The sequence below is a fragment of the Eleutherodactylus coqui genome, chromosome 2 (assembly GCF_035609145.1).
Source record: "Eleutherodactylus coqui strain aEleCoq1 chromosome 2, aEleCoq1.hap1, whole genome shotgun sequence".
In the NCBI taxonomy this organism is placed as follows: Eukaryota; Metazoa; Chordata; class Amphibia; order Anura; family Eleutherodactylidae; genus Eleutherodactylus; species Eleutherodactylus coqui.
The window spans coordinates 21024015-21047490 of record NC_089838.1 but is presented as its reverse complement, the minus strand read 5'-3'; the positions used below and the strand labels follow the sequence as shown (position 1 = coordinate 21047490).

The window sequence follows — 23476 nt, the reverse complement described above, 5'->3', positions numbered from 1 at the left end:
TGATTATCATTGATCCATTCACACTTGCGTATATACAATGCTATGGCGTGGAGTTTGAATGGCCTGAGAAAAAAAAAAAAAGTGGTGAGCAACTATGCCCCGTAGCGGCGACTGTAGTGTTTTTGCCCTTACTCTAAAGATTTGTTTGCTCACAGTGGTCGATGTCTATAGGCAGACGCTCAGCAGGACGTCAAGCACATCTACTGAGAGAGGCAATGCTCAGTGACACAGCTAATCTGAACACTGTCCCTTTAAGAGGTGTTCCATCTTCCCAACCTAACTCGGTGCACTTTGGCTCAGCATCATAGGTAGGTGGGGACTCTGACAAGGCTTGGGAAGCTGTCAAAAGAAATAACAATAAAGATCTGCGGAGAAGCCAAGCTGCTTGTCCCAGGAAACATTGAGCTCCGAGGTAGAGAAAGCAGGGGTAAGGTGCAACTCTAATGACTTGTAATGGAAAACTAATACAAAGGGTTACTTTTCTTACTGTCCGAGTCATCTGTATTTCCCTATGATGACCAGATTAGTTAGAAGCAATGGGATTGGCTTTCTCAAGCACTAGAATGTGATGTAATGGGGTTTGTTATATCTGCAGCTCTAGCTTTGTGTTTCGCATATTACATTGCTTGACGGAATCTACAAAAAAAAAGACTTGTACGAGGTATGATGAGAAGGATGTGATATAGAATGGAGATCTATGGCTAAGTAGAATACAGGTTTTTTTTTCTAAAAAGGCATCAATTTTGAATATAAAAAAAATATATATTAGAAAACTGTTTAAAATGAGTTGTTTGGTTTAGAAAAATCAATTTTTAAAGATTTTTTTATAGAGAAAAGTTTTCCATTTAGGACCCTCAACTATTAAGCAGACTGGAGAGCAGCTAAAAAAAGAGCGTGTCCACTTTGGAAGACCCAGTATATATTTGTATTACATAGACAGCTCAGTGATTTCAATACGAACAGTGTAATGCCTAATTTCACCTGTAGAGGCGTTGCAGGAAAATTGAACACTTGCTGCTCATTAAACTCATAGAATACAGATGAAAAGGAGACTGAGCAACATAAAACACTGTGATCATTTTATTGTTGGAGCACCCCTTTAACAAAAACTTCAGTATTGCAGTATATGGTATTTCTGCCGGCATTCTATTAAAATGTTCATGTGGAACATCTTAATGGGTAGAAACACCTGAATGGCACCCTACAATCTCATGCCAACCAGGGCATTTAAATGCCACTGTCAGAATTGACAGCAGCACTAAAGGGTTAACATCCACAATCAAAGTGAAATGCGATTGTGGGTGGGTGTCAGCTGTGAAAAACATCTGACACTGGCCATGTATGGAGTGGTCATGTATGGCGGATGTCTCCAAGGAAGGGTATGCTCACATGTAGTGGAAATGGTGCACATATTCTGCATCAACCACGTTAAAAACCAATGGCACAGACTGTTGACATAGATTTGTAGCACACTTCAGCCCTCAATTGAAAGGTGAAATCTGCTGTGGATCTGCGAAAAAACTTGTGTCAAAATCTGCACCACTGGTGGAGATTTTGATTCGGTTTTTAACATGGTTTCGGTGCTAATTTTCCACTGTGGAAATCTGCGCCATTTCGGCTGGGTTCACATGGGGCGGAAATCTTGCGGAATGTCCGCACGGAAATTCTGTGAGATTTCCGCAGCGGAAAGCCAGCTTCAAAACTGGCACCACTCAACATGGGTTTGAAGCAGCTTTGCTGCCTATATACCGCGGCGGCCATCTCTCCCTAATAGAAAGGAGAGAGCCATCAGCAGAAATGGTGATACAATTGATGTTGCATTCATGCTGGGATCGAAGTTCTCAGTATCACTGGGGGTCCCAGTGGTTGGACCATCACTGATTATAAAGTTCTCCCCTATTCTGTGGATAGAGGATAATTTTATAAATTGGTACAACCCCCTAATTTAAGAATCCAACTAGAGACTCAAAGACCCAAAAATCTCTGAATCTGAATGGCTATAGTGATTGGAGGAGGTCACACGGCACAAACCCCAAACAATGACATATCTCAGGTAACAAAGCCAAGTCTGACTGGTAAATGCCAAAAGCTGTGCACCAACCAATCTTAAGATTACTGAGTTTACTAAGCGGTTTTCATATCTACAATTATCATTAATTGGATGACATCCATAATCCCTTGTTTCCAAAGAACAGAGACCGGGCACCCCATTGTAAGGATTGGCGAGGATCCATGTGGTTGCACCCTAACTTTCATGGCATATGTTACTCATAAATGTCTATAATGTTAGAGACTAGAGATGAGCGAATATACTCGTTTCGAGTAATTACTCGATCGAGCACTGCGATTTTCGAGTACTTCCGTACTCGGGTGAAAAGATTCTGGGGGGCGCCGGGGGGCAGGGGGAGGCGTGGTGGAGTGGGGGGTAGCAGCGGGGAACAGGGGGGAGCCCTCTCTCTCTCCCTCTCCCCCCCCCCCCACTCCCTGCTGCAACCCCCCACTCACCCACGGCGCCCCCCGAATCTTTGCACCCGAGTACGGAAGTACTCGAAAATCACGGAGCTCGGGCGAAAAAGGGGCGTGGCCGAGTAGGTTCGCTCATCTCTATAGAGACGCCAAAATCATTTTAGATTTTTTTGCAGGTAAGAAAAGTGAAAATTATATGCTGATAGTTTCTTCTGGAGTTCATCTGACCCTTTAATCTGAACATGATAACAAATGTACTGACGCAATATCTGTCCTTCTAGTCATTGATTATATTTTTTTCTCTACTATGAGATAAGTAGCCCAGCTGGAAGGATAATAAAGCTGGAATTATACCAGGAGATGGCCGAGTTCACACTGGGCATATACTGATTGTTTTTCTATTCGTCGATGAAAACGTATAAATTTACATTTGCACATTACCTTATGGGCCGTCATGGTAGACAGCCAATTTTAGAGGAAGTAAACCATGATTTAATTTTGTTTGGAGTTGTAGCCAAGTCAACGTAGTCCAGTCCTTCAATATGTTAACTTTGAAGTTTGAAATTACAGGGTGCCATATAGAAAAAAAGGACCTGTGCCAGATAGGCAGATGTAGCGGTCGCAGACACCATTATAATGGTATATAATAGAGGAGGTCCTGCTACCGATTTTGCATTAATGAAAAAAGTTTTGTATCGTGTTAGCCAGTAGAGCAAAATGTGATTGTTCCCTGCAAGATAGTGAGCTTTCGAACCTCGCTCTTCCTCAGCATAATGAACTAGATCCGAAGAGGCATGAATATATATATGGCCTGGTGACCCCTTAGCACTAATTCAGAGATCATAAAACTGTCACATCTTTATTAGTAGACTATTTAAGTATTTATTTATTTCTCTACTCATCCTGCTGTGGTATTCTTTTAAGTGCAAATTAATCACATCCATGTCTGTGCCTTGTCATAAGTATGTGTGCGTGTATATATATATATATATATATATATATATATATATATATATATATATATATATATACAATACTTAAATAGTCTACTAATAAAGATGTGACAGTTTTATGATCTCTGAATTAGTGCTAAGGGGTCACCAGGCCAGAGTGTTATCTGAGCTATAGATTTTTCATAGTTCCCAGTCACGTATGAATCCTATTGAAGAATTTTCACACAGGAGCAATAGTCCTTCAGATAACGGAGGCGGAGAGGGACGGAGATCTCTCACACCCGCCTCCATTCACTGCAAACAGGCAGTCGTTCAGAGATGAATGACGGCCTGTTTACACTAGTCGATAGTCACTTGGTTTTTAGGGATGCTAAAAACCAAGCGACTCAGACAAGTGAGCGATTTCTCACCCAGTGCCCTGCCGATGGCTGCATGTATGGGACGTCTATCGCTCAAATTCACTGTTTGCAGCAATTTCTTGGGCCATAATTGCTCCATTAAAAGGTATTTTTAGATATTTATATGCAGCGATAAGCAGAAGCTGCAGAAGGCAGACGGTGCAAAATCTTTAATTAAACCCCACTACAAAAATTCCCGCCTCTCAAAGGTGTCCGCAGGCTTTAAACTGAGCCTCTGCCAAGAAGGGATAGTGAGAGATGACAATAAAGTAACTGCACTTTTAACTTCGTGGGTTTTTGTGTCTTTACAGATGGGCAAAAGTGAAACTTCCACCGTCCCAGAAAGTAGGGCTCAGGTAAGCTGTATGATCTACTCTAATATTGACTTCATTGGGCCGAAACGCGTTGGATATTGTTTATTATTGTGAATAAAACCTGGATCTACTATCTTCATAAGAGGCCGTGGATTTGACTGATCTCTGTTATTCAAGGCGATCCTGGATGTCCAAGGGCGGAGTGCAAACTCAGCTTTGCTGGTACTCCTCCCCCCTTCTGAGTAAATAGAATCCCGATTCTTCTGACATCTTAGGAGTTTGAGCGCATCATAGCTTTTGATTGCTAAAGTTGTGTATGTAAAGGGGAAGATTTATTAAAACTGGTGCGCCTTATATATGAAGATATGCATATTGAGCAGTCCTTGCGCCTACACAAAAATCTATGCTTGCTAAGAGCTGGAGTGAATTTCTGGTATAATTTCTGTAAGTTTCTGATGTAAATTGTACAAAACATGTGTTGGTGTGCGCCCTCCCAACAAGCCACACCCATTTTTCAGGAAAATGGCATGGGAAGGCGTGCATGACAAAATTTCCCCAAATTTTTGCATAAGCTAGGTTTATGCAAAAATGTGTGACTTTTGTACACCGGGTTTTACTTGATAAATCTCCCCACAGGGTCTGTGTAATTAATAACGGATATTATGTATCTCACTGTATAGGATGGTCAAGTATGGGACTCCATGAAGATAACAGCCTTCGTATTGGGTACTGGACTTCTTACCTTTGCTGCTTTCAGGAACACATTGACATGGTGAGAAGGCAAGACATTGTGGAGAGCAAATCTCTACACAGATATAGTTAGTGGATGCCACAGAGTGGGCATGATACACACTGAAAAACACAAAAACAATGAGCTATTCTTTTGAAAGGGCTCCAAAACAGGCACAACGGTTTTCAGTACATGTAACACTACATTTAGAGTTTGGGCAAAAAATTCCAAGAAGAGTCTTGATGATTGCTCTTTATGGCCATTATACCATTCAAGGAGCTTATATAACCATCTCGGACTGTCTCAGTTAAGGTAATATGGTATAATTTCTGTAATAATAGAGTCTGGAGGAACAGGGTACTGTTTCTTCTTGTGGAGAGTGCCAAGATAGCATAGTGCTCCCTGGGATAAAGGTATGCAAATTAGCTTACCTTCCAGGAAGGAGGAAAACAGTATCCTGTCCTTATGGAGAAGATTCCAGTTTTGGCTTATATCCTTAGTCATGTTGCAAGACCTGTTAGAGTTGGACAATGACTTATAAGGTAACTACTTTCTAATAGATGGAACTAGAGAAATAGTGTCTTTTTGGAAAAGCGTTAAGGCCTCCATACACTTTAGTTTCTAGTCTTTCAACCCACTGATAATGGTGGGGCTGGACAACTCTCTAATGCGTATGGGTGTCACCCAACAACCGTCTAACAGATGATGTCAAGGGAAAGAAGAATTAAGGACATTGTATTTTCAAAGCCCCATCCTTTTGCTTACAGGGAGATAAGTCAATGCCAGAGCTGTTTAGGTGCAGCTTACCTCTCTAAACATATGAACGCTCTGCCGGGTTGAAGTTCGTGTATGGGGGAGCCAGGGGAAACAGTTGTTGACCGAACTAAAGGTTTACATCCTGCTTTAATGTATGCTAATTGAGATGATGGCTTGAAATGCTCATTAAATATGAAAATTGGTTAAAAACACAAAAACATTGTCGAACATGCATCTAGAATGATGTCCTCCAGTAGCATCAGTATTTTTACCCAAGGCTGAAAACCAGCTCTGAATTTTGAGAAGTCTGAATTTTGTAGTGCCTTGAATGGACTGAAAGGGAAGGGGGTAAAATGTTGTTGTCAGTCAACGGATGTACAATAGAAGACTTGTGTGGATGGCACAACGTCTGGTCGGAACTTAATCCTCTTAATGAATGTGGCTTGGCAAAAAGTTTTAGTAAGTCAATTTTTGGAGAAAAGTAGTAAGTAATGTCAGAACTCCTCATAAATCTAAGGCATTGACTACAGCCATCTAATATCTAGTATATGTAGGTTACATAATTGGAAGCATTTGATTTTATTTTCTTCCCATTCAGATATATTGAAGGGTGACTTCTTAAAACCACAACTAAATGTAACATATTTTAATTTATTGAATTGTTATTTTTAGTTTTTCTTTCTTATTTTATGAAATGTACTTTGACAACACATCAGTCTGTATGGACAGCTCCTCTCCTCTGGAGTTTCTTGCTCCTGCAATCCAGCTCCTGATTAGCTCCACCATGCACTGATTGGACTTCCTATAAAAACCTGTCCCTGTCCCCCGTCAGTGCGTGATTGTTGTGCTCCTTGCCTTTAGTCAAGCTCTCCTACTCTTGCTCCTCCTTACATCACTGCTACCTACCGTTACCGACCTCCGGCTAAATCTTGACTATGCTACCTGACTGCTCCCTTGTACTGCAACTGATACCCACCGTTTTGAGGTTAATGAACCTCTTCCTCAGCACTTGCTGGGGATACACACCTGAATGATGACGGTATCTCTCATAGAGAAAGTTCAGCACTGATCTTCTTAATCAAGAGGTAACTGCAAGCTAGACCGCAGACTTAAAGCCAAGTAGGTCTTAAAGACGTTTTCCTACGTCTAGCTATTTTTCCACAGGAAGCAGACAGCTCCGTACATTGCAGACTGGCCTAGGTTGATAATGCAGGCTGATTCCTGCTCACTTCAATAGGATTAAGCCTGCAGTACCAACCCAGGCCACTGGGCAATGTACAGAGCAGTCTGCTTCCTGCAGCAAAATGGCTACGGTAGAAGTGGGACAACCCGTTTAAGGATAAACCGTTAGTATATTTTCTTTACATGTACCAGCACAGCTAGTGTTATTGAGTATTGTGCTTATTTATTAACTCCCCTTGCTTTCTTACTACACTAGGCATCTACAAAGTTTTTGGGGTGCCTCCGGTGATTTCTGGCAAGCCCTATGGGGAAAGCTGTATGACTATTATGGTGGCAATGAACTGGCTTTATACTGTTTAGGTGAGTCTGAGTCAATATATCTATAGGTCTAAGGTGCTAAGCTCTTAGGCTGTATATAATAACATGTATGACGAAATTGTATTATATATTTTGTTGTATTATAATTAGTGATAAGCGAGCATACTCACTAAGGGCAATTGCTCGAGTGAGCATTGCCCTTAGCGAGTACCTGCCCGCTCGAGAGAAAAGGTTTGGGTGCCGGTGGCGGGCAGGGAGCTGCGGGGGAGAGCGGGGAGGAACGGAGGGGAGATCTCTCTCTCCCTCTCCCCCCCCCCCCCCCCCCCGCTCCCTCCTGCTGACTGCCGCAACTCACCGCTCCCTCGCGCCGGCACCTGAACCTTTTCTCTCGAGCGGCCAGGTACTCGCTAAGGGCAATTGCCCTTAGCGAGTATGCTCGCTCATCTCTAATTATAATCTATGTGATATTATAGATCCATGTGACATCATTATAATCTATCTTGTATACGATATAGAGATATTGTTTAGATATAATTACTTCGGAAATGGAAAATCACACTTTTCCTTGTGACTTATTGTAGAACCCCGATGTCTGCGAATATACATTCCAGGCATAGTCAGGCCATGCTGGTATTTTAATCCAGATTATAAGTGTTTTCCTTGAAGCGGCTACTCTCAATAGTAATAAATGATTGTTCACTAGGAACTCAAAAACTCTTTGAAGTTACAGCACACCCTATTTTAAGGAGACTCACATGAATTTATAGGGGAGTGAAGGGAGACATTCTCCCTTAGGTGTAGCATTGTGGGGCGGGGGGAGGGGGGGTTGCACTTTATTACATAGTGGTTTAGCATTGTTGATAAAAGAAAAAACAGAACAAAAATAACTTTTTTTAAATGGTATTGTTTGACAAGAGGGGTGTTGTCTCTCCTTAAAGGGCTTGTCCCGCGCCGAAACGGTTTTTTTTTTTTTTCAATAGGCCCCCCGTTTGTCGCGAGACAAACCCAATGCATGTGTTAAAAAAAAAACCGTTTAGTACTTACCCGAATCCCCGCGCTGCGGCGACTTCTTCCTAACCTTACTAAGATGGCCGCCGGGATCTTCACCCACGATGCACCGCGGGTCTTCTCTCCCATGGTGCACCGTGGGCTCTGTGCAGTCCATTGCCGATTCCAGCCTCCTGATTGGCTGGAATCGGCACACGTGACGGGGCGGAGCTACGAGGACCAGCTCTCCGGCACGAGCGGCCCCATTCACCAGGGAGAAGACCGGACTGCGCAAGCGCGTCTAATCGGGCGATTAGACGCTGAAATTAGACGGTACCATGGCGACGGGGACGCTAGCAATGGAAGAGGTAAGTGAATAACTTCTGTATGGCTCATAATTAATGCACGATGTACATTACAAAGTGCATTAATATGGCCATACAGAAGTGTATAACCCCACTTAATTTCACGGGACAACCCCTTTAAGGAGAGCACCCAAAAAGTGTGTGGAGACAGCTAGGGGGTGAGTGGATTGGGGGTTGGCATTGTCTCTCCCCAAGGAGAGCACCCAGAAGAGGTGTGAGAAGACACCTTAGAGTTGGGTGAGGAGACTTATATGGCCATGCATGCTGTTTGTAATGAGTCCTGACGTGATTCGCTTGGCTGCAGCGTGAATGAGTCCCAGCCCTAGTGCAGTGATCATTGAAAAGTTTGAATGTAGACAGGTGCAACTGTAATCAGGCCCTGGAGATTCCCAGTTGTAAAGAGATGGTTTTCTGATCGGTGTGACCTGGCTAGATGGCCTACAAAGATCACTTTGGCATTTGCTGTGACAGATAGCTTGCTGGTGCCAACATTACAGTACCTCCAAACCACGCCAGACCTGAAGTTCCTGTTATTGAGACTGTGTTCTTGATCCCAGTGGGGCCGTAAGGTCAGATTACCTGTGTTGTATCCACATTTTCCTGGTATCTGTCTGCTGAAGTAAAAACTGCTTGGTTTGATTTCAATCTGTGTCCCATCTCTCTCTTAACTGTCTAATATCCTGTTGCCAGACACCTCTGGTGGCATCTTATTTTCATTGAGATCTAAAGGATAAGGCATACTGAGAACCATTATGCCCTGCCCTTCCTTCTCCCAATATCTAGGAGGATTTGGATACTACTATATACATTAGATGGTTGGACAGACATACCAAAATCAGTAGGTGCATCCGACCTCCAGCCAATATGTCTATCCAACTCTCCGCTTGATATGCATAAACCGTGTCTTACAAAGATTGTCTTAACCCCAACATGTGTGCTATATAGTTTCAATCTACATCTTTTATCCATGATGTGATATATCTTTTTACGCAGGGACCATGGTAATTCCAGGTCTTACCTTTTGGTTGTTCAACGCTGTCCTGATGGTGATGGACCTAACTGGAAAACCACACTTTCTAACTCGATATAGAATTCAGCTTGGAAAGAATGACCCAGTATGTATAAAGGACTGAATACGTTTCTGTTATTTACCAGGCGTACATTTTCTTTTTTTTTTTTTAAACATTTATTGGGCATTCTCATATAATATAATTCAGACCTGCATAGTAAATTTAAAAATCAGAACTCTTGTACTCCTCCCTTTGTAATTACATATACCCTTTTATTTATTTTCCCCCTAAAACAGAACTGAAGACAAATTTTAGGATGCAGGATGCGTGGGACCCCCAGGTGCGGTTCCATAAACTTAAGGACATCTCTCCAATAGGTCTGCAGAATATGACATTCCCAAACCATATGCATGATTGTGCCTGAATTCATCAAGCATCTTGGGCAGTCTGCATTGGGGATTAGGCCCATAGTACACAAACGGGTGGGAGTATAGTAGATTCTATGGAGGAACTTGACTTAGATTAACCTGTCCCTTGCACTGATCAAGGGTGGTCCTTGGTCCAAAAGGCCATCCGAGTCTAGGTCCGGTATGTTCAAGACCCACTTTTCAAGAGCTCCGTCCTTCAGCGAGGCGACCCCTTTCAGTTGTCTATAAAAACAGGAGAGCGGCTTCAGAATGTTGGCCATTTGTTCCAGCTCCTCTAGTCGCCTCAGTGCGAGGGGTATGTTCAGGCCTCCGAACTGGGCTTTGAGTGCATGATGGGGTTGGAAATATCTAAAAAGAAAGTTATTAGGATGGCCCATTGGCATCTGTAGTTGTGAGAAGATACTAAGAACATCATTCTCAACCACATCCGAGAGGGTATTTATCGCATGACGTCTCCAGAAGATAATGTCTGGCATGTCTTGCAAGTGCGGGAGGTTAGGATTTCTCCGCCATGTCCTGAATCAAGTGGAGGGCTACACTCCAAACTTTAAGGGTCATCCACATAAGTGTAAGCAGGGTAGTTATGTGCGAAGTAGGGCCCCTTAGGAATAATCCTCTCAAACTTTGTTCAGGACTCACTATTCTGCGCTCAAGCCCCACCACCGGGTTATAATCAGCAGAAGACAAACACCACCACATACCATCTGACTAGCCAGGTAGTAGTAGTGAAAGTGGGGGAGGGCTAGTCGCCTTCCCTCCATGGGCAGACAGAGTTTCTAGTTTAATTCTCGGGGTAAATCCTCGCCACAGTATATGGAGGAGTAGCTTTTGGAGAGCCGTAAAGAACGTTTCAGGGATCAAAATAGGTATATTCTGGAATATATATATAGAAATTTGGGTAATCGCTTCATTTTGATTAAGTTTATGCGACCTACTAGCGTCAGTGGGAGTGAAGTCCATCCGATTGCCATAACTCCTGCCCACTCCAACAGTGGGGCAAGCTTGTCTGCCTAGAAATGGTCAGCAGACTTTCGCACTACAATCCCAAGGTAGGTAACTCTGTCAGTCCACCTCAAAGGAGTAGGGAGGGCCATAGAAGTCGCATGGGCATCGGGTGCCAGCAGCCCAGTTTTATCCCAATTGACCCTAACCCCAGAGTATATTCCAAATGCATCAAAAATAGAGAGCACTGCAGCCAAGGAGGATTCTGGGTCTTACAAGAAAAAGAGGGTATCGTCCGCATAAAGCGCCACCCGTTTTTCATATTGCTGCTTCTAGTCACAGACCAAAGTAGAGTGTCCACTGATACAACCACTAAGTAAAACCGGGGGGACCTTGAAAACAGATTGCAAGCCTCTGGGGTTCCGCAGCAAAAACCCTCCATAGCATACTATAAAAAAATGATTCTTCATGCACAGGAGTGGAAACCAATTGCGGTTTCAGCTTGCAGATTAAAAATCCCAACATGCTCCATTTTCCTGCGGTTCCCACATGGACGGCTTCCATTGAAGTACCATTCTGTGATTCTATGAAGTAAATGGAATCAGTCCGACTCGCTGCCCGTCCACAATTCACATTATCCAGGAAGTTCCATTGTGACTCGTCCGGAAGTGCATGGCTGTGGTGGCCGTGTATGCGCACCTCCCCTTCTATTCGTTTCAATGGAACCACTGGACATTAGCAGAGTTGGCTATTTCCGGTATTCCCATGGAAGTGAATGCAGCAGTGGGGCACGCATAGGGCATTGCTGCCAGACACCTTGAGATGTGTCACAGTGGGACTTTCTCGATAATAAGTAAAACCTACCATGAGACAACCCCTTTAAAGGGGTTGTCCCGAGGCAGCAAGTGGGTCTATACACTTCTGTATGGCCATAATAATGCACTTTGTAATATACATTGTGCATTAATTATGAGCCATACAGAAGTTATAAAAAGTTTTTTACTTACCTGCTCCGTTGCTGGCGTCCTCGTTCTCATGGAGCCCGACTAATTTTCGCCCTCCGATGGCCAAATTAGCCGCGCTTGCGCAGTCCGGGTCTTCTGTAGTCTTCTATGGAGCCGCTCGTGCCAGAGAGCGGCTCCGTGTAGCTCCGCCCCGTCACGTGCCGATTCCAGCCAATCAGGAGGCTGGAATCGGCAGTGGACCGCACAGAAGAGCTGCGGTCCACGAAGACAGAGGATCCCGGCGGCCATCTTCAGCGGTAAGTATTGAAGTCACCGGAGCGCGGGGATTAAGGTAAGCGCTCCGGTAAGCTTCCTTTACTTCCCTGCATCGGGGTTGTCTCGCGCCGAACGGGGGGGGGGGTTGAAAAAAAAAAAACCCCGTTTCGGCGCGGGACAACCCCTTTAAGTACATTGTAACTTCTACAATTGTCTTCCACCTGCAAACTTGTTTTCTCCAATTTCTTTCTTTCCAAGGTGGACCCAGGAAAGCTCAAAGAGGCAGTGAAAGTTGTCTTGTTTAACATGGTCTTCCTCTCCTTGCCCATGGTTCTCCTCATGTATCCATTTATGAAGTGGCGAGGCAACCCTTGTGGTACAGAGCTGCCCACCTTTCACTGGGTTTTATTGGAACTCACAGTTTTTGTGCTGCTTGAAGAAATCCTTTTCTATTACTCACACAGGTAAGATGGTGATGAGGACAATGGGGTGGATTTATTAACCGCTTAAGGACCAGGCTGTTTTGTACCTTAAAGGGGTTGTCTTGCGGCAGCAAGTGGGTCTATACACTTCTGTATGGCCATATTAATGCACTTTGTAATGTACATTGTGCATTAATTATGAGCCATACAGAAGTTATTCACTTACCTGTTCCGTTGCTAGCGTCCCCGTCTCCATGGTGCCGTCTAATTTTCAGCGTCTAATCGCCAGATTAGACGCGCTTGCGCAGTCCGGTCTTCTCCTTTTGTGAATGGGGCCGCTCGTGCCGGAGAGCGGCTCCTCGTAGCTCCGCCCCGTCACGTGTGCCGATTCCAGCCAATCAGGAGGCTGGAATCGGCAATGGACCGCACAGAAGCCCTGCGGTCCACCGAGGGAGAAGATCCCGGCAGCCATCTTCACCAGGTAAGTAAGAAGTCACCGGAGCGCGGGGATTCAGGTAAGCACTGTGCGGTTTTCTTGTTTAACCCCTGCATCGGGTTTGTCTCGCGCCGAACGGGGGGGCAATTGAAAAAAAAAAAAAAAACACGTTTCGGCGCGGGACAACCCCTTTAAGGACACTTTTTAGGGATTTTACCCATGTGCTTTACTGCCCTGTTTTTTTCCCTTCAGCTACCAAAATTATTTTTGCTGTGTGTTTTTTCCGTAACATATAAGGCGATTTTTTTAGTATCTTTTTCACTTTTTTCCCCCAGTTTTTTAGTTGTATTGGGGTTAAAAAGGTAAAAAAAAAAAGATTTTTTTAACATTTATAATTATTTTATTTTACATTAGTGTATTCACGCTAAAATAAAGTATGGGAGTGGGTTCCTCATTTTGTTTTGGACGTTTTGATATATAATATGTATGGTTTAGGAATGATCACAGGGCGCTTATAGCGAAGTTTTTGGTTCGCATAGATTTTGAATTATTTTCTTTCTTAGGGTGCATTCAGACGACCGTATATCGGCCGCATATTCACGCTCAGCTGATATATACGGCGTCTCTCTCTGCAGAGGGAGGAGGCTGGAAGAGCCGGGAGCAGTGCTCTGAGCTCCCGCACCCCGTCTCTGCCTCCTCCGTATCTATAGCTGGTATACCAGCTCTGAAAGGGGCTCTGCAGACCGTATAAGTGATTACAGTACCGCTATATATTCACTGATCACAGATGACGTCCGCAGACCCCAGACAGAGACCTGTGGATGTGCCGGGCTGCTGGCCAACAGATCAGGATTGCCTCTAGAATGGAGTGGCTCCTGCAGGACCAACATATAAAATACAATCCCATGACAAAAAATACAGTCCCATGTAAAAACCTCACTTCCCCTCCCTCTAGGTCCTCTATCATATCATCCCATAAAAAACTTTACAGTCCTCTCTTGTTTCAGTCTAGGAGTCCCATGTGAACACTTCCCTGGTCTCTCTGGATTCACTCCAACCTACAGTCCCATGTAGAACGTATTACTTCCCCTCTAATTTACAGTCCCATGCAAACATCTCGCCTACGGAGATACCAAGCTCTGTAGAGAACCTGTTTTCCAGACAGGACGCAGTACTCCAGCAGTAGGTCAGGAGAAAGAGAGAGAAAGAGAAAGAGAGAAACATAGAGAAAGAGAGAGAAAGAGTGAGAGAAAGAGAGAGAGAAAGAGAAAAAAAAAAAAAGCTCTGCACCCGGCGTCCCACATACAAAAATGCTCAAGTCTCCCATTGTAGTTAATGGGGTTCGTTACTCGAGTAGAGCTCTCGAATTTTACGAAAAGCTCGACTCGAATAACACAGACTCGAGCATTTGGGTCCTCGCTCATCTCCAGTACTGGCTTCTTCTCAAGTAGCTTTGACATAACCTCTATGAGCCCCTAACCAACGAGGCGTACACCAGAGGGCATTGCACGACTTATCAAAATGCTGTGGTAGCCCCTTTTTGTGCGAGTCGCCAATTCTGAATCCAGCAAAAGAGCTCCAGCCCATCACGCTTCCTCCTCCATGTTTGACAGTTGGTCTTAAACACTCAGGAATCATCCTTTCACCCACTGCACGACATACAAAGACCCTGCATGCACCAAAGAAGTCATATTTCTATTCATCTTCTCCTCTTCAGCTGTTCAGTGGAGGTGTGCTGGGCAAGTTGTTTTTTTTTTTATTTCGCAGTCTTAGCAGCGGCTTTCTTACTGATCCTGTACCTGACAAACCTGCAGCTAGAAGTCCTCTCACAGTTGAAATGGAGACCTGTTTATTTTTTGCCGTATGAAACTGTTCTAGAAGATTTTGGTCTGTGAGTTGCCGAACGCACAAACTGTTGACTCTCAAAAACTTGGCATCTGATTCAGTAGTGGCCTTTGGTCTGCCAGACCTTTTCCTATTAAAATTTTTCTACAGTTTCCAAGTGCCTTTTGATAGTACATGAAACTGTACTGACTGCTACCTTGGTATTCTCTGTAGGACAGACCTATACTTCTAAGGGTGTCTCCACACGGGAGCTAAAACACCGCATTTTTTGCTATATGCGAGAGTTAGGGTGCATTCAGACTAACGTATATCGGCTGGGTTTTCACGCCCAGCCGATATACGGCGTCTCTCTCTGCACGGGGAGGAGGCTGGAAGAGCCAGGAGCAGTACTCTAAGCTCCCGCCCCTTTCCGCCTCCTCTCCTCTGCACTATTTGCAATGAGGAGATGGAACGGGGGCGGGGCTAAGTTCCTGGAATTAGCTCCGCCCTGTCCTGCACTGCTCCTGACTCTTCCAGCTTCCCTTCCCCCGCAGAGAGAGACGCCGTATATCGGCTGGGCGTGAAACCTGGGTGATATACGGTCGTCTGAATGCACCCTCAGTAAAAGTGCAGATTTATGAAATCAATGTCTTTCAATGGTTTCATTTACATCTGCGATGTGGTCTCTGTTGTGATAGCAAAAAATGTCGGCATGTTCTATCTTTCGGCTTTTTTTGCCTTTTTATGCACCCATGTTTCCATATGAAGCCATGGTTTGTTCGATTTGGGTGAAAAAAGGCAAGACGACACACTTTACAAAGCAGACACACATTTGCCCTATCGCCGCGCTTTGCGCCTGCCCAAAAACGCAAACGCCAGCCTTGGGGCGCTTTCACACGGCAGTTTTTATGTTCAGTTTTTTGTGGACCTCTTGCCCTGTTTCATTTTCTTATCGGCTTGAGAAAGACCGTAAAAGGTCGAAACGTTGCCTGTTTTAAAAGGATGAAACAAAGTTCTTGTTCTTAAATACTTTGGAAGCACCTGTTATGCTGCTACCTCTCCTGCATATATTTAGTTTCACTATGAGTGGTTGATGATCCACAACCCGCTGGTGGCTTGGCATAGTGTGCGTAGGTGAAACGCAATTTTTTTCCCCCCTGGTTTTGCTGATTGCACTGGGGTGATCCGAGTGCTGCTGACTGCTTTTTTTTCTCTTGAACGGTTATATAGAATCAGATGGTTTGAAAGTAATCTACAAAAGTTGAGACACCTGTGGGAATAGTTTGCGTCTAATTTCCTACCAAAATTTGCCTCCTGTGCTGCAGAGCAGCTGTCCTCATTGTGTTCCCTGAAAAAGCCCTTTAGTTAATATCGTAAATTCAGACTATTGTTGCATTTCAGGTTCAAATATTTCATAATATATTTAGGTTTTTAAACTTACTTTTTGAAGCTTTGAACCATTTCATGTTATTTGCTGACCTTGAACTATGTTAGTGTTAAAAGAGCTTGAAAGATTGAGGTGTTCTAAAACTTTGACTGGTAGTGTACATGATAAATGTAAAAACACTTACTAATATAAATGCTGTAATGTAGTTGAGCCCTCCTGTAGGATTTTCATCGCACTCAGCCCCAGCCGGAAGTTGTGAAGCTGGTAAATTTCTTTAACTTGTTCCCTGACTCCGTGGAGCGAGGAGTATTCCCCCTCCCTTCAGAGATGCTATGTAACACCTCACTGGGTACTCCTCCCTGATGTTAGCGGTCACATTTAATTTCATCCATTTGGCACCTGTGGTCATGTGACTACAGACCTGATCCAGAAAGGAGGATTACTCAGTGAGATTGGACATAGTGGAGAATCCTCCTCACTGCAGAAAGCCTGGTGACGATAGGTTAAAGAAAATTACTAGCTACACATCTTCGGGTTTGGGTTGTGGGTGGTATAAACATCTTACAGAACTCACTAACACAGATTCTGTAATGTAATTAGGTGCTTTACATTTAGCTTATACATCCAGCAGTGAACAGTTTTATCTGATTGGAATATACCCCTTTAACGGTTTAAAAATGTAGTGCCATATGCCAATTAGATCTGAAAGTCCAGTAAACGTACCCAGACCATGCCAGCCAATCTCCGATTGATGTGGATGACATTCTCTACAAAATTCACAGGCCAATGAAGACGCCAACATCCCAGTAGTCAGAGCAGGATCGGCACCTGTACCTTGTGGGTAGACACCAACATCCCAGTAGTCAGAGCAGGGTCGGCACCTACCTTGTGGGTAGCCATCATCACAGTAGTCAGCACAAGATTAGCACCTGTACCATGTGGGTAGATCCCAGTGGGTAGGAAAGGATTGGCACCTGTACCTTGTGGGTAGATCCCAGTAGGTAGGAAAGGATTGGCACCTGTACCTTGTGGGTAGACGCCAACATCCCAGTAGTCAGAGCAGGATCGGCACCTGTACCTTGTGGGTGGACGCCAACATCCCAGTAGTCAGAGCAGGATCGGCACATACCTTGTGGGTAGCCATCATCACAGTAGTCAGCACAAGATTAGCACCTGTACCATGTGGGTAGATCCCAGTGGGTAGGAAAGGATTGGCACCTGTACCTTGTGGGTAGATCCCAGTAGGTAGGAAAGGATTGGCACCTGTACCTTGTGAGTAGACGCCAACATCCCAGTAGTAAGAGCAGGATTGGCACCAGCACCTTGCAGGTAGACGCCATCATCCCAGAAGTCAGAGCAGGATCAGCACCTGTAGGTTTTCCAGGTGGTAACAATATATTTCATGGAGCTGAAAGTAACAACGTTTTGTTCCTGCGCAGATTGTTCCATCACCCGAGCCTTTACAAACATATCCACAAACAGCACCACGAGTGGACGGCGCCAGTCGGGGTGGTGTCAGTGTACGCTCATCCTGTGGAGCACATTGTAAGTATATAAGCCAGATGTGAAAAAGTAACATTAAAAGCAGTTGTCCAATAGATGAACTCTTTCATACAGAAGCTACGGTGGAGATGAGGTGGCTGGCTGTTTGAAGCCATGGACAGCCAGATATTCTCCCAGCAGCGGCCACTGCAGGTGAAAAGCAGTATTACATGGCGGCAATCTAGATCAGTAGATGGATTAATCAGACTTTTCCAACAAAGTTGTAGGAGTTTTCCAGATATTAAAAGGAAACGGTCACTTGCCTAAAGTACCATAAACTAAGTTATGATACGGCTAAGGGAAGTGACAGAGAGCCAGGGAATATATATTTTTATACTCACCCGCCCTCTGGTTCCCGCTGCTGAGGTCCGCTTAGCGCACAAAAATCTGACTTTTTCAGAGTTCCATGCGAACACTCTCCAATGGTAGAACACATGCATGACAATCGGAAAAGTGTCAAGATTTTCGTGCGCCGTACGGACTTCAGAGTTGGACACCACAGGAACCAGGGAGTGAGCGACTATAAAAAATACATCACCCGGCTCCCTGTCACCTCAATCTAACAGCACCATAACTTAGTTTATGGTGCTTTAGGCAGTTGACAAGTTTCTTTTAAATATTAGTGACTTCTCCATAAGAGGCCATCAATATCAAATAAATGGCAGTCAACTCCCACTACCCCTGCAAATCAGCTGTTTAAAGGGGCAATGGTGCTGTGGTAAGCACTGCGGCCTCTTCCTCAGCCTGTGATGTCACATCTATCAGTCACAGGGCCTGTATGTAGCGCAGTCCCATTCAAGACAACAGTGTTGACCTGCAATACCAGGTGCAGTAATAAAATGTATGACGCTGTGTCTGATAGGCAATGAAAAGGCCTAGGCGCTTGGGCCCCTGCAAAGAAGCCGATTGATGAAGGTGCTGAGAGTTGGACTCCCACTGATCTGATATTGTTGGCCTAACCAATGGATAAGCCATCAATATCCAAGTCTCGAACAACCTCTTAACATTAGGCCTACAAGAAAAACTTTCAAAAGGCCCTTTATTTTTACAGTATATGAAGTCCCAGAGCCTGAGGCTGCACTACTGAGAGATCCAGAAGGTGTAGTGCTGTCCTGACCAAACTAAAGTAGAATCAGATCACCATGACGCACTACCCTATAAATGATGACATGTGCCCTTATTTCTCTCAGAAGTGCCGCCCCTTATGCATATCATAGTTATCACTTCAGTTGCAATCTCCAAGATATATACCGTACTTGTCAGTCACCATGTTTGTTTGTTTTTTCAATCTTCAGTTTGCCAACATGTTACCCTCCATGGCTGGGCCAATGCTGCTGGGATCACATGTAGCTACCATTATGCTATGGTTGTGTCTAGTTCTGGTGAGCACCACCATATCACATTGTGGCTACCATCTACCCTTCCTGCCTTCCCCAGAGTTCCATGACTTTCATCATCTCAAGTAAGCTAAAAATCAAAAAGAACTGACCATTATATGTGTATTAAGAGAGGGAGAGTAAAGGATCTCTGTTTTGCACAGCCATATTGTAGTTAACCCTTCATGAACCGTAGGATGAAATTTCTGTACTAAAAACATCAACCATTCCAGGGCTACTTTATGCAAAGGGAAACCGATGGTGCTGCAAATTCTCACCACTCTGCAGCAAAGATGACAAGCCTAACTAGGGCTGGGCCCCTTCTCTGCAAGGGCCCCATAGCAGTTGTGTGGTATACCTCCATGTTAAGTACCCCTCTGGTTGGGGATAAGTTGTATACAGTGCATTCACGAATTCTGTATTTGCCCTTCCTAATATTGAATGACTGGGCCAGGCTTTACATATGTACACAATTTCTCAACATCTTAACTATGGCCTCAGCCCAAAACAGTGTAGTTAAAAAAGCACTCTGGTCAAAACTATTTTATACATGCCGTTTCATACTGCTGATGAGATGTCATGGCAGCTGGGAGTCTAATGAGGACTCCCCAAGTTTCCCATCCTTCTACTCTTATCAGGCCATGCCAAAAGCATTACACTAACAGGCGTGACACGCTGCAATATAAAAGTATTGTAGTGTATTATATGAGTGGTCAGAGAATCGCATGTTCAAGTCCCCTATTAGGACATAAAAGAAAAAATAGTTAAATAGAAGTTTAAAAAAAAAGGTTGACAAGTACTCAAGGAGGACATATCAGAGCTTGAGGGAGTACAAAGGCGGGCACTAAGTTAATAAATGAAAAGGGCGGACTACAATACCCAGAGATGTTATCAAAATTGGGGTTATTTAGTTTAGAAAAGACTTCTGAGTGGCGACCTCAGGGAACAATACAGAGAGATCTATTTATACACAGGACTGTGACTGTAACAAGCGGGCGCCTTCTATGTCTAACGTAAAAAAGGTTTCTACACCAACATAGAAAGGGGTTCTTTACTGTAAGAGCAGTGAGATTATTGAACTCCCTGCCTGAGGACGTGGTGATGACAAACTCGATAAAGTAGTTTCAAGAGGGGCCTGGACGCCTCTGAGCATTACGATATTACATGTTATAGTCACTAATTACTTCAGAAGGTTTGATGATCCAGGGATTATTCTGATTGGCAGATTTAGATTCAGAAATGAATTTTTTCCCTAAAATTAGAAAAATTGGCTTCCACATCATTGGGTTTTTTTTTTTTTTTTACTTCCTCTTAATCAACATTGGTGGTGGGTGGCATAACGGGCTGTACTAGATGAACATGTTTTTTTTCAGCCCTATACACTATGTTACAAATGTAGAAATGTAAAAGTTGCCTTTTTTTTTGCTCATCCCACCTGCCAATAAAAAAAAGTTATCAAAAACAGTTATGTCCTTCGTCGAGAGATTAAAGGGATTTTCTGGGAAAATTACTAGTGAAGATCTATCCTCAGGATAATTCATCAATAGTAGTTAGATTTCAATGAGACCCCCAGCCTGCAATTACAAGCGCTGGCCACTAAGCTGATTAGTCAGAGTCCCAAGTGGCGGACCTAGACGATCAACTATTGATGACCCATCCTGAGGCTAGGTCATCAATAGTATTTTCCCTTGAAAACTCCTTTAAGTGATATTTTCATCTGCAAATTAGCAGTAAGCAGACTGTGTGTAGGGTGAGATGTCAGTAATACATTTGATTAATCTCTCCACTCTTGCTCTTCTAGATTTAACCAATGTTATGGAGTCCTTGGCGTCTTTGACCGCCTACATGGCACCGATCTGATATTCAAGCAAACCAAAGCCTATGAAAGACACCTTTTACTACTGAATTTGACTCCTCTGAGTCAAAGCATTCCTGACGCACCTAAGAAAATAGATTAACCTCTTAGTAGACTGTCCTTTATTAACCTTGGAAATGTAGTATTTGTGTAAGTAAACGTGCCCAAACAATGCCAAAGTGCTTCCATTTGAATGAGCTTTGGGTTGGGGTTATACATTGGGACTGCGGTGGTGCGTTTGCCACCTTTTTGCAGCCATAACAAAGTTCAGATCCATATCATAGTGGGATAAAACTGTCTTTATCTCCACTAGGTATAGTAACCTCACTGAGACCTTGGACTTGTTGCAGAACAGAGATGTCCATTTAAATGTGTTTGAGCTTCATCTCCAATGTGAACCATTTTTCAAAAAAACTCATCTTCAACCTGTGGCTCTCCAGCTGCTGAGATACAAGAACTCCCAGCATACCTGCACGCCGCTCTCCATAAGGAGAGATGATATCCCTCCCGACTAACTAGCCCAGCAAGAATCCTACTGCACACTGATGGGGGCAAACACCACGAAACAGCTGTCTGTATATGGATTCTGACCTGGTTTTCAATACCCAGTCATTGTTCTGAAGACCTGTATAAAGGGTCAGACATTGATTTGCAGGAATACTGCCATCCAATAGGTGGCGCTGCAGTGGTATTGTTCTATTTTCCTTATTTGCATATATTTCGAAGAGGAGCATGAATTGCTCTATAAGTCTCCTCACTCACCTTCTAGGTGCTCTCCATAAAAAAAAAAAAGTATACTCACCTGTATGCTGCCCTCCATCCCTGTAGAGTGTAACCTGTAAAACCTGTGGAAAAAAAAAACCCAAAGCTAACTCACCTAATCCAGTTGTTGTTCATCCCCTATTGTTTACTTAGCGCGAGGGGTCAGCTCCAGCGGCTCCCGTGCGCACTCTCATCGACCTGGTCGTGTCTATCCTCTGCCGTCCACGGCGAGTGCGCCGGGAAGGGGGACACATGCGCACTTGCCGTCGACTCTGAGGACAGCAGAGGTTAGATGCGGCCAGGCCAATCAGTGGGCGGTGCGTCACTTATGACGTGTCGACCACTGATCCAGGTGGCAGGACTTGTTGTCTGGCAGTGGTCGGAGCAGGGGCGGAAGCTGGAACTTTGCCAGCTTCTGCCCTGCGATCGGACGGCTGCCGGAGGGTGAGAACAACAGCAGCAGCCTCCTGGTGGCACAGGCGAGTAGGAAATTTTTTTTTTCTTCTGACAGAACCCCTTTAAGGAGGGCAGATACCCTTCCCAACTGCACCCATAAGGGCAAGCAAAGTGTGATATGTGATTGTTTCCAGCAAGAGAAACCAAGTAATCTTGTAGATATACCACCTTTTAATGGCTAACAAAAATGATGTTAATGCGAGCTTTCCAACCTACTCAGAGTCCTTCATCAAAGCAAAATGAAATGCATCTGAAGAGGCATGCATATTTATACACACTTACTCATGACAAGGCACAGACAAGGATATGAGTATTATTTGCACTTAAAAGAATAGTCACTGATAAGGGAGTGAAGGTTTTATGGTCCCTGAATTAATGTTTGGGGGGGTTCACCAGGCCAAGTGTTATCTGTGCTATAGATTTCTCAGACTTCCCAGTCACACATAAATAGTCTTGTATAATTTAATTAACCCACTATTAAAAGTGTCAAAGTTGTTATGAATTTATATTCCCAAATTCTTCTATGGCTTTGTGACTTGCAATTGCCTTTCACTATCATAACTTTCATATCTTCTATGTCGTGTCTATGACTAGAGAAATGCTTTGCCACAGATAATTCTGCCTTCCTCTGTTTAATCGTGTGGCGATGAGACCTCATCCTCGCTATAAGTTTTTGTCCTGTTTCTCCAACATAAAGGCCCCCAACAGGACATTTACTGCACAGGATCAGTGTTCTAGTTTCACGACAGTTGCGGCTCATTTTGGCACGGGCATCGCTGCATTATGCCATTAAAGTTGGAAAATCTGATTTGTGATGTAACTTTTATTTGCCACAACGACAGCACTCCTGGTAAATTACTTCTGGAATCTTGCTTATAATTTAATGCCTTTGGTGCAATAGTTATTTTTTGCACTTTCCATTCAATGGCTAACACATAATTCTCAGATATTGTACAGATACAAAATTGTAAGAATCTGTTTCTTATTATGATTGAATGCCATGCATCATCCAAGTATGAAGAAGTACTGTAAACTTTATTTTTAAAACTTCTGAAATTCGGCCTGTTTGTCACTAAAGACCTTACTTGACGGTAGGCGTTCACAAATGTTTTTCTTCCCTGATGCTGGCCATTTATATTGTACTAAAGGGGTTATTAAAAAAAAAAAATAAAAAAAAAATATATATATATATACACATACATACATATACATACATACATACATACATACATATACATACACATACATACACATACACATATATATACATACACATACATATACATACACACACATATATATACATACACATACACATACATACAGACACATATATACATACACACA

At 43.7% G+C, this 23476-nt stretch overlaps 1 protein-coding gene across 1 annotated transcript; it reads left to right on the top strand.

Moving 5' to 3' along the window:
- Positions 1–313: 313 nt before the first annotated feature.
- FAXDC2 (fatty acid hydroxylase domain containing 2) lies at positions 314–22937 on the top strand. The gene is made up of 9 exons (XM_066590459.1): positions 314–427; positions 4129–4173; positions 4812–4903; positions 7056–7159; positions 9463–9584; positions 12328–12533; positions 17578–17683; positions 18976–19142; positions 20858–22937. The coding sequence occupies exons 2-9, from the start codon at positions 4129–4131 to the stop codon at positions 21012–21014; spliced, it is 999 nt and encodes a 332-aa protein (XP_066446556.1). The 5' UTR covers positions 314–427; the 3' UTR covers positions 21015–22937.
- Positions 22938–23476: the final 539 nt, after the last annotated feature.

Bases quoted from the DNA above. Each gene is read 5' to 3' on its own strand.
- FAXDC2 (XM_066590459.1), top strand. From the start codon at position 4,129: ATGGGCAAAAGTGAAACTTCCACCGTCCCAGAAAGTAGGGCTCAG. The intron at 4,904-7,055 runs GTGAGAAGGCAA...TTACTACACTAG, and splicing joins TTCAGGAACACATTGACATG to GCATCTACAAAGTTTTTGGG. The intron at 7,160-9,462 runs GTGAGTCTGAGT...CTTTTTACGCAG, and splicing joins ACTGGCTTTATACTGTTTAG to GGACCATGGTAATTCCAGGT.